The 14,090-nt window shown below is 42.9% G+C and overlaps 2 protein-coding genes across 3 annotated transcripts in view; both read left to right on the top strand.

The window, feature by feature from the left end:
• Positions 1-14,090, top strand: part of sdhb (succinate dehydrogenase complex, subunit B, iron sulfur (Ip)) — a 197,114-nt gene that overhangs the window by 64,221 nt on the left and 118,803 nt on the right. The gene's annotated exons all lie outside the window — the stretch shown is intronic.
• LOC126385672 (transmembrane protein 88) lies at positions 3,873-13,733 on the top strand. 2 transcript variants are annotated; one of them, XM_050037533.1, is made up of 4 exons: positions 3,873-4,082; positions 4,191-4,259; positions 5,108-5,402; positions 10,125-13,733. In XM_050037533.1, the coding sequence occupies exons 3-4, from the start codon at positions 5,109-5,111 to the stop codon at positions 10,350-10,352; spliced, it is 522 nt and encodes a 173-aa protein (XP_049893490.1). In that variant the 5' UTR covers positions 3,873-4,082; positions 4,191-4,259; position 5,108; the 3' UTR covers positions 10,353-13,733. The 2 variants fall into 2 exon arrangements, with proteins under 2 accessions (XP_049893490.1, XP_049893489.1); XM_050037532.1 differs by lacking the exon at positions 3,873-4,082 and having other exon boundaries at positions 4,089-4,259.

The raw sequence follows: 14,090 nt of genomic DNA on the forward strand, positions 1-14,090 counted from the left end.
AATAGAGACACTGCTCAATAGATACATTTTCAATTAGTCAACTTCAGCTCATCGCTAATATAACCTAGAGCAGGGTGTCAAACATACGGCCCGTGGGCCAGAAGCAGCCTGCCAAAGGGTCCAATCTGGCCCACTGGATGATTTTGCACTCCTGATATTGAAGCACCTGTGAAGGCTAACAGGTTTCAACTTAAACAGTGAGCAGCCTGCTTCATGTAAAATGCTTCTTCAGAGGCTTTTCATCCTGACCCCCTTACAGGTCTCTGAAAATACAGTTGATATTTCTTGTGGTCATATTTATAGATATCAAACATCCTGCAAAATATTGTCATCAGCAGCTTCAGTACAAAAGAGTCAGACATCTTAAGACAATATTGATGGAACCCTACCGATATGGCACTGACAGTACCTTTGATTTGTAAAATGGAGTGCACTTGTATAGCACCTCTTTAGTCTCCTGACCTCTCAAAGCACCTTTACACTACATGTCACATCACACATTCACACACCGGTGGCGAAAGCTACCATACCTGGTGCCACCTGCTACTGAGTAACCACTCACACGCTCTCACACACCATCAGGAGCAATTTGGGGTTCAGTGCCTTGCCCAAGGATACTTTGACATGGAGCCTGGAGGAGCCGGAGATCGAAAGGAAGGAGGTAGTATTATTTATAGGTTATTATGCGATGGTTTTACTGGTTTCCACCACTTGAGATTAAACTGGGCTGCTGATGGTCCATGAACTAAAATGAGTTTGACACCCCTGACCTTTAGAGCAGTGGTTCCCAACTGGTGCAGCCACAGGGTCCAGATTTCTACTTAATACATTCAGCGTCATACTTGTGTTTGGCCATGTCATCGAGCTAGTTTGCTGTCTCTGTCAAGTAGCTGTCAGTTAGTCACTCACTCTACAGCCATCCCCAGGCACTTCATAATAAAAGCTATGTGCTGGAAATTCACTGTACTTAAAATAAGTATAATTTTTTTACAAACTTGACATGATTGTGACCCACTTTTGGGCTGTGACCCACCAGTTGGGAGTCCTCCACTCTGATCAATCTGTCAACAACATGCATACAATTTAACAAAAAATAAAATAAGAAGTGAATAATAAATGAATATTTTCTTGGGTTTAAAGGAGCCTTTTCCACAAAAGAAATTTTTATTTCCCTCATATCATTGTGCTAAATTACACACAGTAGTTGTACATGATGTCACTCATTATAGTGACAATACATAATAAATAATATGGACATTAATGACATTAATATAATCACATAATTACTCTGTTGTAACCAATTACAGCGGAGGTAATGAAATTGCTGTCATTGTGCTGCAGATACAGCTGCTGAAATTACGACCTCATTATCTCTATCTAATAATATATCATCAGATAGATAGATAGATAGATAGATAGATAATGGACTAAGATGAATTACCATGGCAACCTGTAGGATGCTGTTCAGTAAATGGATGGTGAGTGACCTCATGCGTGGCTCCAGCGACAGAATGACACACAGCTTGATGGACCTGAAAGGACACAAATGGAGGATGTTCAGTTCATGGTCTGAGTCTGAGTTTAGTCATCAAAGAAGGCTGGAGGACATTACTGAGGAACATTGTTTGAAGTTACTGCCAAACAAAAAAAGTCAGTGCTTCACTTAGTTTGCAAAGTTCACAGCGAGTCCAGCAGGTGTCAGCAGATGTCACAGGTAGAGTCTGAAAGGTTGTGTTTACTGTAATCCTCCTGACTTACCTTTCAACTCCTCAGAAGCAGACAACAAACACGCCGAGCAGCAGCGTCTTCCCCGCAGACTCTCGACAGCAGCTCTCCTCGTCTTCATCAATCATATGCTCATCTCTATCTCCACGTCCAGACTGTATCTTTTCTTCCATTTCTTGTCAGCTCTTTCCCGTATCCTCTTATCTTTTCTCCCTTGTTCTGTGTAATTAAACTTGAGCAGCGAAAGGTTGACTGTCTGTCTGTGCTGCAAAACAAATCGATCATCCGCTTATCTCGGGGCCACACAGCTGACAATGCTCCGAGATCGGTGAAAGGCAGACTGCAGAGGGAGAAACTCAGAGAGACATTTCTGAACATGTCACAGCTTATTGTCACATATTAACTTCTTTATCAAACTTTGATTTACTTTCATACTGAGGTCAGTTCACATGTGCTTGATGCTCACCATCTTCCACAACTCACTCCTCATATCTTTCCTTAGAGTACATGTTTTCTGACACAGTTTTGAGTGACGACTGGTGCCGTTTTCACCTCGTGCCTGTATGTCATCATGGCAAAGTGTGCTCCAGGTGACACCAGTTGCAACGAGTACACCCGCAGAAGCCTTTTTGAGTATTTGCCAGGTGTTCATGTGTCTGTCTGTGGACCGATTTTGCCAATGTGATAGTATCGCAACTGTGCAAGAAGTGCTAGACGGGTGTGATCCAGGCAAGAACGATATAAGGAGGGAGGTAGGAAGCAGAGAACAGCCCATATGCCCCCACACTTTACGCCCCTGGCCCCTATTTGTTTAAGACATGAATCTCTGTATTGTGGCTGGAGTGATCCCACTGCAAGATGGTCTCCAGCTTAATTAGATTTTACTGTATTTTTCTCCTTTTGATGTGTGTTAGAGTCACTCTTGACAGTATGTGTGACCTCTGTAAATGTAAGTGTACCTTGTAATCTAATTTTCCTAAGATGTTATCTGATTATCTGACTAAACTGAAATCTACTTATGTAAAGGTCAGCAGAGGTCACTCAATTGAACAGCTAACAACATGAACAGGCTACAACCAGCCTTTATAATAATTTAGTACAGCCTATTTTAGTTTTTATTTAAACACACAAACGTGCCATACTACAAACCAGGCTCAACTATGATGTCACAGTGTAGTGTACCCTGGAATACACTTCTACATCCATGTAGCAAGATCAGAAGTTACACCACTGGAGGTCAGCAAAAACAACTGTGAAGTTGCTTTTGAGCTCTCCAGGTTTGCATTTTATGATTTTTTACAACCATTTACTGCATATTTAAGGACTTACCAAATAAAGAGTGAAGACACAGCAGTGATAAGGCATACTCTATAAAGGGAATGAAAGATTGTTTTGCAGGTCACAGGCAGGTCTTAAGTCTTGGCTTTTAAGTCCCAAGTCAAGTCCTTAACTTTGAGTTTCAAGTCGTCAACAACTCATAATGTGCTCTTCATCAAATTTATCTCCATGTCAACAGCAGAAAAACAATACTGTATTAAATTTACTAAAGCTGTGAATGCTTTTCAAATTTGTTAAAACAAATTTGCTGGAAGTCGTCTGTGATTTTCAAATGGCATGTTTTGCACAAGGCAATTTGTGTTTTGTTGACCACTGCAAACAAAATTATCTTTGGTATAATTCTTTCTAGCTACTGCTCAGTCACATCGTGTTTGTTCTTCATGGTTCTTCCCTGCAGCTTGATTGGATGCTGTCAGTTTCAGGAGACTTTTTACACATTCTTTCATTAACAAAATGGTGTCAAGTTTCAATTATGGAAATAAAAATGTCTTAGTGGGCCTAATTAATTTCAGGGGGTAAAAACAACCCATCAAGTCTCTACTCGTGTATTCTGAACAACTTTTCAATGAACTGATATATTGATTTTCACACAGGTCACTCTTAACATGTGTAAAGGAACCTGCACAACCTGGCAACCCAGAAGTTGTTCTCCACAATGTATGTGCAGCTGATGTGTAAACCCATGATAAAGGGTTATGTGTTGCCAGAAAATGTACAGCAGTGACGTAGAAGTGTGACACTCAGCCCACCCCTTTGTGATGCTTCATTTTGCTTCACATTAATCTGTATGTTCGTGTTGCAGCTGCACAGATGCGTTCACGTGTGTTGTGTTTACATATCTAAATCAACACCACTGCGATATCAGTCAAAACTATATGTTTTCTTTAGGCTGGAGATGTAATTGTTGTGAGACCGCGTGAGCGCGCACTTAACGATAGTGCGCGCGGCCCCGGAGTCGCTCGCTCCCACAGACGCACTGAGGCTCCTCACACAGCAGCAGCGCAGGGTTCAACTCACAGGTGCTCCTCTCCGCTGCTCCTCACACACACACACACACACACACACACACACACACACACACACACACACGCACACACGTGTTGATTTTATTTTGTTGTAAAATTAAGAGGTCCGGGTGGATCACCGGGAGAGGAGCTCAAACACACCGGAGGGATTACCGGGATTTGTACTTGGAGGTAGGCAATACAATTCCCATTCATAACCTGTTTTTATTATAAGATACACAGGACTACTTTATCATATGCTTGTGTCACCAGGGTTTAACATTTTCCAGACAGAAAAAGCAGAGTAAGCCACCGGAAGTGTAAAGTAAAATATAAACAGCTAATTTATATTAATTTATTGATCAGGGTGAAGGAGAAACAAAAAAGCAAAGCGAAATATGTATTCAGGTCATGATTGAGGTGCGCTGAAGCATGTGTCCTGTCCAGTGTGATGCTCCTGGCTCCTGGTGTGTGTCTGCAGCTCATCAGCAGGTCGTTCATTGATTCACTGATTCACTTTAAAATGTATTGGCACACAGTCCTGGCTGTAGTGACAAAGCTCTGATCGATGAGATCGANTGTGTGTGTGTGTGGCCTATGTAAAGTCAAAGCAGGCTATAGGTTCCTCATTTAAATAATCTAATGAGTTATTGGCTGCCTGGATGGAAAAAAGGAGCAGGCGGTGAGGGGACGGGGCTCAGTCTGTGCCTCACTATCTTTTTTAATGTTTTTATAATTCAGCATGTGCAAAAAATATATGGATGCAGCCGGGAAGAGATACAGACCAAGTGTGATTCAACATGAATGTGATAAAAAGCTAAAAAACTGAATGATTTAACGTAAATATGTTAAAGAACTTCTTTTTCTATGACTTTAATACAGATTTTATCAAAAAGGTGCAGTAATGTTTTGCAAGCATCATCTCTTTTACTTCATTAAACATTAACAAGTCCAGGGATGTGTCAGTTGTTGCCTGTAACCATCCTGCAGTCTGAATCACAACAATTCACCCTCTCTCTTTGTCTCTCTCTCCGCCTCAGGATGTGTGGTATGGACGTGGACTTGGACGATGGCGGGTCTGGCGAGGAGGAGAAAGAGGAGGAGTTCTGGGTCGGGGAGGGGGTGAAGATGCTGCCCCCTCCTGTGGCCCACAGCGGGGGCAGCGCATGGGGCAGCCGCAGGGGCAGATGTGGCTGCGTGGCCTGTGGGGCAGCTCTCATCCTCTGGGACCTGTGTATCATCTTAGCCAGCGCTCTGCTCCTGGCTGTGGTCTTCTCCGTGGTGCTGCTGCCTGCAGTGCTGCTGCTGTACGCCGGTTTCCTCTGCCACTCCAGGGTGAGATAAAACTCTGTTGTTTATTCGGTTTGTGGCAATTAAGCTGAGAGGAGGAGTTTATTGTTATTGCTGACCCACTGGTGGGACTTGAGCTAAAAAATTCAGGTTGTAAAGTTGCATCTGAGATAATCCTGCTTCCTGGATGATTAGTCAGAAGATACTGGGCTGATTTGGACACTGATTCACTGGCATAAGATCCTGACTACAACATCAGATACAGGATACTCTCTACTAGTGGCAGGAATCCCTGTTGGCCCCAGAGCTCATTATTTTCACAATCTATAATAATAGGATAAAGATTTGGGTTATTTGTGTTGTGCAATGTAATATTTTGCAGTTTATTACATTTTCGGCACAAATTATGTTCCAGAAGATTAGTCATTTTTGTCTCTTTGGTCTCATAAAAATCCACTCATTTACTTTGCAGCAAATGCGACTGCCAAGTAGACTTAGTGTAAAACCACAACACATTCTGTATGCAAACTGGACATGCTGACACAACTGTTTCTGTATTAATCTCTATGAGATGTTCTGATTCATAGGACGCAAACATACAGAATACAGTATGTGAACGACTGTACTACTGCAGGTATTTGTAACAAGATGCATATTTAAAAATGTTAATAATCTAAAATATAATACCTATTTTCCCTGTGCTGTTTTGTCTCGCAGGATATATCCTGCATCAATTCTTTCCACCACCTCTAATGTTTATTGAACAATAATCTTCACATGTTTAGATCCAGTTGCCCATAGCAACCATATAAGTGACTAATCATCATGCTGGACATGGCTTTAAGAGCTTCTTAAATGTCCAGGTATTGGTCTAAGACACGTAACATGTGATTGCGACGTTGCTGGTTTGATTTCAGGTTTGACCTTTGTTGTATTTCACCTCTTTTCTCTTTCCTCGAGTTTTCCATCAACCCGGTCTCACTCTGAAGTCGTCGAAATCCAGCGCTTGGGCAGTGACTTGTGGCGTCAGACACTGATGAAAAAGCAGTCCTTTAATATCGGCATGGTATGCGGCCAGTTGCAGTCATAGTTTAAGAAACACCAAGAAACACAGTCTTTCAACTGGGAGAGCGGTGTTCGCATCCCATAGGATAATAAAGCCAAACCCTGTTCTTTTTTCCTAAACCTAACAACGTATGTTGGTTGTTGGAGGAAAAAAACGTCAATTCGCATTGTTGTACAAACGTAATGCATTTATTTTGAAAGAGACTGTATGTAAACGTCAAAATGCTTGAAATTGCTTACGCTCCAATCTGAGTCATAGAGGGAACCTTTGGTGCACGACACCCTCATGATTCCTGTCACTCTTTGCTGTCAGTTAACAAACCTTGAACTGATTATCATTGTCTGTAAGTTCCCCTCAGTTTCCCTCCCCTCTGTTGCATGAAATGTTTCCTCCCAGTTCCTGGAAAGCAGGAACTTTTATGCAGCTGTCGAGGATTATTAAAGCTGCTATAGTCTGTGTTTTTATAATAACAATAGATCAAATGACTATGCAGTGTGAAAGATGTCACTCATAGTGACAAACCCACAGATAATTATCCTCAGCCTGGTGTTTCCAGCCACAGCAAACAGCTGTTTTCAGAATAAGAAAAAGCACCGTGTGACAGACAGACAGACACAGTTAGTGAGCTGGTGAACGTAGTGGAGCATTTATCAGCTGAAGACGCAGCTGTTTTTCTCAGGAGCTGAATGAATATGGGACATTCATCATGTGGACACAAACACTGCTGCAAATGAATGTTGCTCCTTAACTGCTGGACGAAGTTTACCAACAAGTACGACATGTCAACTTAAAGTCGAACTATGCCAATATGCCGAAATTCAGACATTATTTCTGTGGTCTAAGTCAGTCCAAAAATGTTAGTTAACATGAACAGCTCTCTCTCAAATCCAAAACCTAGAGAGCTTAAACTCAAATTTGTGATGTGACAGGGTGTAAAGTCTGGAGCTGCTCCATAGACAATGATTAGTGGAAGATTTTCTAGATGACGCACACAGCACCCAGGGGAATGCTCTGACTATGGGTGCATTGTCTGTTTCACAGCTGAGAACACTACAACAGAATAAAGCTCATTTGGGTATAAAAAAGAAAACAAACATTCTGTGGATCCACAGTATGGGGCAGCTGTGAGCGTGTTGTATCCTTGGGCAAGAAACTGAACCCCAAATCACTCCTGATGGGTGTCCCATCGGTGCCTGAGTGTGTGTTTGGTTTCTGAGTAGCAGGTGGCACCAGTGGGTGATTGTGTGTATGAATGGGTGATTGTGACATATAGCCTAAAAGCACTTTAAGTGGTGGGAAGACTGGAAAACCACTATACAAGTGCAGTCCAAGTGAAAAATCTGACTCCCATTCGTTGTCTGTGGAGCAGCTCCAGACTTTAAGGCCCAGACACACCAAAAAGACATCCATGAACTGTTGACGATAAAGGCCAACTGTTGCATGGCCTCACGTTGCCTGTGTTTCAGCCAAAAAGTTGCACTTGAACACACCGCAAAGACTGCAGCCAACGACCAACAAGCACGTACCTTTTACACCCATGTGAGATGAAATAACTCTCTATGCCAGCAGGTGGCGGCAGTCTGTATTCGTCATCCAAAAAGGGAGGCAGAAGAACGACAGGATAGATTCAAGATGCTAGTTAGCCAGTTAGAACATTAACAACCCAACCTGAAGTTGAAAGAGCAAACCATGTTTACTGTGCGCCAGCGAACAACAACACAGCCCTCTTGTGATTAGTCGTTTGTTTGCTTTCCTCACTTCCGTTTCACTTCCTGTGGGCTGAGCTGAACTGACAATCAGAGTGATTTCATACACCGACAGGTTCAAGCTTCTGCGACACAGATTCAACATGATGAATCTGCCGAAAAAAAGCAGACAAGGGCCGACTAGTGCTAACGGTGCATGACACACCGCAAAAACTAGAGCAACAGATGCTCTTTGATGACCCAACATTGACCAATGGCCTACCCTTGGCTTGGTGTGTCAGGGCTTGATGATATCACAAGTTTGAGACTCCCTGGTTTCTAGATTTGAGAGAGAGTAGCACATGTTCACAAATGCCGATTGAACTTTTCTCAGTCATGGAAATAAAATATTGGAAACCTTAATTTGGGTGGTGTCTCCCTTTAAAATGTGTCGCTATGTCAGTGTTGTGTTTACAGCTCGTTTCTGCTGCCCCCAAGTGGCTTAAAAATATTTAGTGCTGCTCATAAATGATAGCACTCTGTGCCAACCTGAGAGTAAGTTTACAAATCATTCATAATAAGGAATCTGCACTCAGCCTCTTTTGACTTTGAAGTTTAGGCAAGTAAGCCCATGCCGTACAGAGAGTGGGAGGGTTATTCCTCATTAAGACACCTGGAGTCATAGAGGGAAACAATCACAGCCTTAAGGGAAAGTCTTTTTGGCAGCAAAGGTTATGCCTCTTTACCTGACGCCTTCTCTTCAGAGGTATTCAAGATGTTTTTTTTTCACATTTATACTCATTGGTTTTTTATCATCAACAAGAAGCTTGTCCAAAAAGATAATGATTAACTTGAATGTTTGGGCATGTCAGACAGTGTTTTATGGGTGCGACTCATTTTTTGGTGAGTCACATGAGGGGCAGACAGATCATCAGTAAAATATGATGAGTCTAGGCATCATGCTGTAAAGGTCTACTTGGCTCGGCTCACCGGACAGGTCATAACATCACATCCTCACCCTCGATACAGCTGGGGTTTTTTCAGTTTCTGAAGCCGCAGCCGTATGACAGAGCAGGCAAATTAAGAACATGCAAAGTGTGCTCCTGCAACAAGACTATAATCGTGATTAGGCCAGAGCAAATGTCAGTTCAGAGCAAACAATTACAGACATTGTCAGTCAGAGAGCTCTCCCCATTGTGGCGACAGACTGAGCACGGGGAGAGAGCCCCACTGAGCAGACAAGGCTGTCTGATTTGGTGCCAGCGCCAGCTGTGCACAGACACACTGACAGCACGCTGAGGAGGAAAATGTACTCGCTGAAAGCACAGTGTGCACTTGACTGAGGTGTGTCTCTGTGTCTGCGTGTGTGCGTGTGCTCGTAAGTGTTTAACACTGCTGTTGCTAGGGTGCATTTGTCGGGGGTGAAGCTCGTTTTGAAAATGCTTACAATAGGAAATCGTTTGGAAAAAGCCTCGGATGTAACCAAAATCGTTCTGAGTATGTTTGACAGAGAATATATGTGAGTGTAATTCATGTGTCTGTGTGTAACTTTGGTGTATGCTTTTGTGAGGATGTCATTGTGCACTCTTTGCAGCTGCCAGTGTTACATCTTTCTATAGTTTCCATCGCTCTTCTCTCTGGTCTAACTCCTCCCTCTCGCCTCCCGCCCTCACAAGGTGATTGACAGCTCAGAGGGTTACTGACAGCTACTGAGCCGCTGCTTATCGGAACTGTAGAGGGAGGCTGGGAGAAACTCTGTCACAGTCCACTACACACACTGTCCCACTTCTGCACCTTGAGCATATGTTAACACACACACACACACACACACACACACACACACACACCACACACACACACACACACACACACACACACACACACACGGATAACAAATCCCACCTATTTTCTCTGTGACAGTGGAGGAGCAGCTCCTCCTGATGCCAAAATGTTCATCATGTCCTCCGGAGCCCTCCTGTCTACTTTTATGGTCTCCCTCTGCCTTTGTCCTCGTAGGTCCTTGACGCCCCCTCTGCCATCTGCCGTTACCTTGACGACAACAGCTGCTCCGCCCTCATCATCCTGGGCTTCGTGATGATGTCCCCACTCGTGGTTGTGGCAGCCGCCGTCTTCTGCGGGCTGCTCCGAAGGTTTCGACTCCTGCTCCTCATTCAGCCGATCACACGCGCCTGGTACAGAGGGCAGCTGTCGGACTGGGCGAGCAGCGTCCACGCCTGGGTCTGATCAAGGCACAGCAGGAGGCACTGAGGGTCTGATATGTTAACAGTCAGGGGGATCAGAAAGTGTGATGTGTGATGTAAAATCAACCTGAGAGACAGAGGGGGTAGACAAAATAACAGGGACACCTGACAATATAGTGTGAGAGATGTTGACTCAACTAGATGCTACGCCCCCAGGAAGTGCTCCAGGCTTTGAAGCTCATTCTTGTAGTGGCCAAACAATGAAATTACGACTTCCTGGTCCGTCATGTGATGCCACTGGGCCCAAAGAGACTATTTCCCATAGAGTTACATTGTAAAAGACATGCCTGTAAATTAGTGGCTCCATTTATTTGACCGTCACAACACCCTTGATAAGATTCGTTTCACCATCAGAATTTGATTCATTCAGTTTGATAACATTTCGAAAGTCTAGAAGAGCTGCACGATAAAATCATTTTATCCCCATTCAGCTGAGCGCTAAACTGGAAGCTCATGAAAGTCTGTAGTGCGATTGCTCTATGGGCTCAACAGTGCAGAGGATCAGAGTACTTTTATACCTCCGCACTTGAACTTTATTGGCATCATGCATCACTCAGCAACTTTCATAGGAATCATTGGGGCACACCTCCAATAATGTATCCAACTCTCATAGGCCCAGGCCACATGTTCATGGGTATCTCGGAAATTGATTTTTTTTTCTATTACCGGAAGGCTCTCTGGAGCCGTGACCCCTATAGCACTTTCTGACACCTCTGCTCCTCTGTATAGTGGAAGACCAACTGTGCATTTATGTGTTAGCGTGTTAAAAGCCCTGTTAGCGAGATATGAACCAGCACTATTTCTGTCACGTCTGCCACTGCACAAAATGCTCATGTGTGATGCCCCATAAAGGAGAAAACGGCGCACGCTCTAATGTTACGAGCCCTAAACTCAGTTTTGCCTGTCTACATGTCAACACTGAAATGTTTTTGAAATCCTCATCCTGGAAGCAGTTTTACAGAAGGTCAGTTTTTAGACCTAAAACACTATTTTGTGTAGACAAAAGGTAAAAACTCATAGAAACGAGTTCAAATATCCGTGTATGTGGAAAAGGCCTCAATACATCCATGGGTTTTTATGGACTATTTTCTGGCTGGATGTAGTTACTTCCTGGCATCTCTGGCGCCCTCGTGGTGTTGGCAAGATTTAGGCCCAATCCTAATACCCCCCCTTGTCTACTACCCCTTAGCCCTTGGCCCTACCCCTAGCGCTTGCCCACTACCCCTTGGCCCGTGAAATGAAGCAACGAGGGGTAGGGGTAGGGGAAATCTTTCCCTAGGAATTGGGACACCACTCACTACCTCACCGCATCGGTTGCGTTCACGCATACGTAACTATTTTAAACAGGAAGCTGCAAGCCATCTACATTTCCAACCGGCATCTACAATGGAGTTTCCAGTTGAGTTAATCCTACCGATTGCGTCTGCATTATTCATCATGCTTCGTTTGATGAACGACAGACGACAGGGGACTTCTGCTAGCTAGATAGCTAGCTAACCAGCTAACATTATGAGGCAGCATGGTTATACTAGCTGGCAAGTTATCGTAATGTGAAAAATCTGACAATTTTGCAGAACAGGACAGATGACAGACACCAGATAGTGCGAGCTAGCTAGCTAGCTAACAAGCAACCTGACAACGGCTGTGTATGAACTTTTTCCCCCGTCTCTTGATCAGTGGTAGCCATGGCGACGTCTACCCTTCGCTGGCAAGTCAGCATCTGAAATCCCTCACTCCGACGGGCTAGTTTCATACCCACTACCCCTTGTTATGTCCCCTACCCATACAGGCAAAAAGGAATTGGGACACCCCTACCCCTCGCGGGAAGCTAAGCTAATCACCTGCTGGTTCTATCCTCTATCCTCATCGAGACCGAGTTTTGTAGCGTTGTTACTAGGTTGCGAATTGATGGTGTCTCCATTATTTTGTCTACCCCCTCTACATTTAAGGTCATTTTGTGATTTGTTGAGAACAAGAAAATACAATTGTGGTTATAAAGTCATTGTAGCAGTTTCCACCTCAGTCTATTTGTATTGTTTTAGAAACCACATACTTTTCTGTGATTCGTGGCTTGATGTCTTCACATACAAACATTAGAGAATATACTCTGCACTCATTTGATCCAAAGGAACAAAATGCATCTTGGGACAGTCCAGAAAAAATGCTAATGAAATAATTTTTGTAAAATGAAGGACAAATAAATGCATATCAATATTGCAATATCACGGCTGCATTAACACAAGCAAGACTCAAAGGAATCGTCATGTTCTTTAGATAAGGGTAGCAGTTTTAGGACAGTAATACATCATTATGGTAGTATTCAATTACATTTTGTATATAACCAACTAACTTTTTGTGATTTTGTATTGCCTGTTTGCTAACTATGTTGATGTGGTTACATGTGGGACTTTCTCAGAAGTATATTGCTGTGAAGTTATTTGTGGTTGCACATTAGAAGTTTAGCAAAAAGTCAAAACACTATTGCAAACATTAGATTCATTGGGTTTAACTTGGTCCCGTGTGTTGGGCTCAGCTACCCTGGGGCGCTCAAACACCCTGAAAAACAGGGTGAATGATGTAACGTGTACGATAAGACAACAGCATACAGGGACATTTGTATCATCTGTGCGGTGACTTAAATGGACGATGATGTTTGTTTATCTGATGTAGCATCACTAGCAGTCATGTTTTGTGGGAGGGAGAGAAATATGAAACACATTTCATGTAAGTGGATCTTTTATTGAGATCACATCATGCCATAATAAAACACACCCTTCATTATAAAAACAACAGCAGTTGACAGTACGACAAAAGTAATGGCTGTTAAGTGGGAGCCAGGTGTTAAAGTGAGATTTGAATCATTGGAGCAGGAGCTCATTCTGCTGCCTCTTTGCTTTCTGCTCATTTAAATTCATCAGCGACACACGTGCCGCACATCCGTTTTATCTGAGTGTCAGTGCTCCGTAATTAAGTGTTTGGATTTCTCAGAAGAAAGCCTTGAATCATATTTCATGAGAGGCATTTATTACATGTACTGTGCCGATGTAATCTTACTGAGATGTATTTATTTTCTATTTAAACATATTTATTATGTAAGTCTTATGTAAGTCCTGTTATTTATCTTCCACTGTATGTTTGTTTACAGAAACGAAGCCCTGTTAGTTCCAGTATTTTACGAGAACTAGGAAGGAAAAGGGTCTATGTATTTTTTTAGTTGTATGCTGGCAACATTACACCGTAACTACAGTATTTACTGAAAAGCTTACAGCTTATTTATTGTTCAGCTTTTCATTTCAGTGTTGTCAACAAAACAGCAGCACACTGTCATGTTCTGACCTCACAACAATAAAAACAGGACTTTTTTTCAATGTCTCTTTTGTGATGTGACCTGTTTGTAAAGGGTTGTAGATTAGAGTCCTGATGACTTAAAGGGACAGTTCAATCCCAGAAATCAAGACTACATATTTTTCCTCCTACCTGTAGTGCTACTTATTCATTTAGATTGTCTTAGTGTGAGTTGCCGAATGTTAGAGATTTTGGCCATAGAGATGTCGGCCCTCTGTTGAATATAATGGAACTAGATGACCCCCGGCTTGTGGTGCTCAAAATGCCAAAAAATACATTTGAAAAACTCAGAAATCAAGAGCCGGTTGCTCAAGATAACCAACAGACATTTTTGCGAGCAGTTTAATGTAGGAACTATTTTCTGTCTACAGAAATA

The sequence above is a fragment of the Epinephelus moara genome, chromosome 24 (assembly GCF_006386435.1).
Source record: "Epinephelus moara isolate mb chromosome 24, YSFRI_EMoa_1.0, whole genome shotgun sequence".
NCBI classification, from domain to species: domain Eukaryota; kingdom Metazoa; phylum Chordata; class Actinopteri; order Perciformes; family Serranidae; genus Epinephelus; species Epinephelus moara.

What these genes read in the sequence shown, in the direction of transcription:
- LOC126385672 (XM_050037533.1), top strand. Translation starts at nt 5,109, where the DNA reads ATGTGTGGTATGGACGTGGACTTGGACGATGGCGGGTCTGGCGAGGAG. An exon ending in GTTTCCTCTGCCACTCCAGG is followed by an intron (nt 5,403 to 10,124) that starts GTGAGATAAAAC and finishes TTGTCCTCGTAG; the next exon opens with GTCCTTGACGCCCCCTCTGC.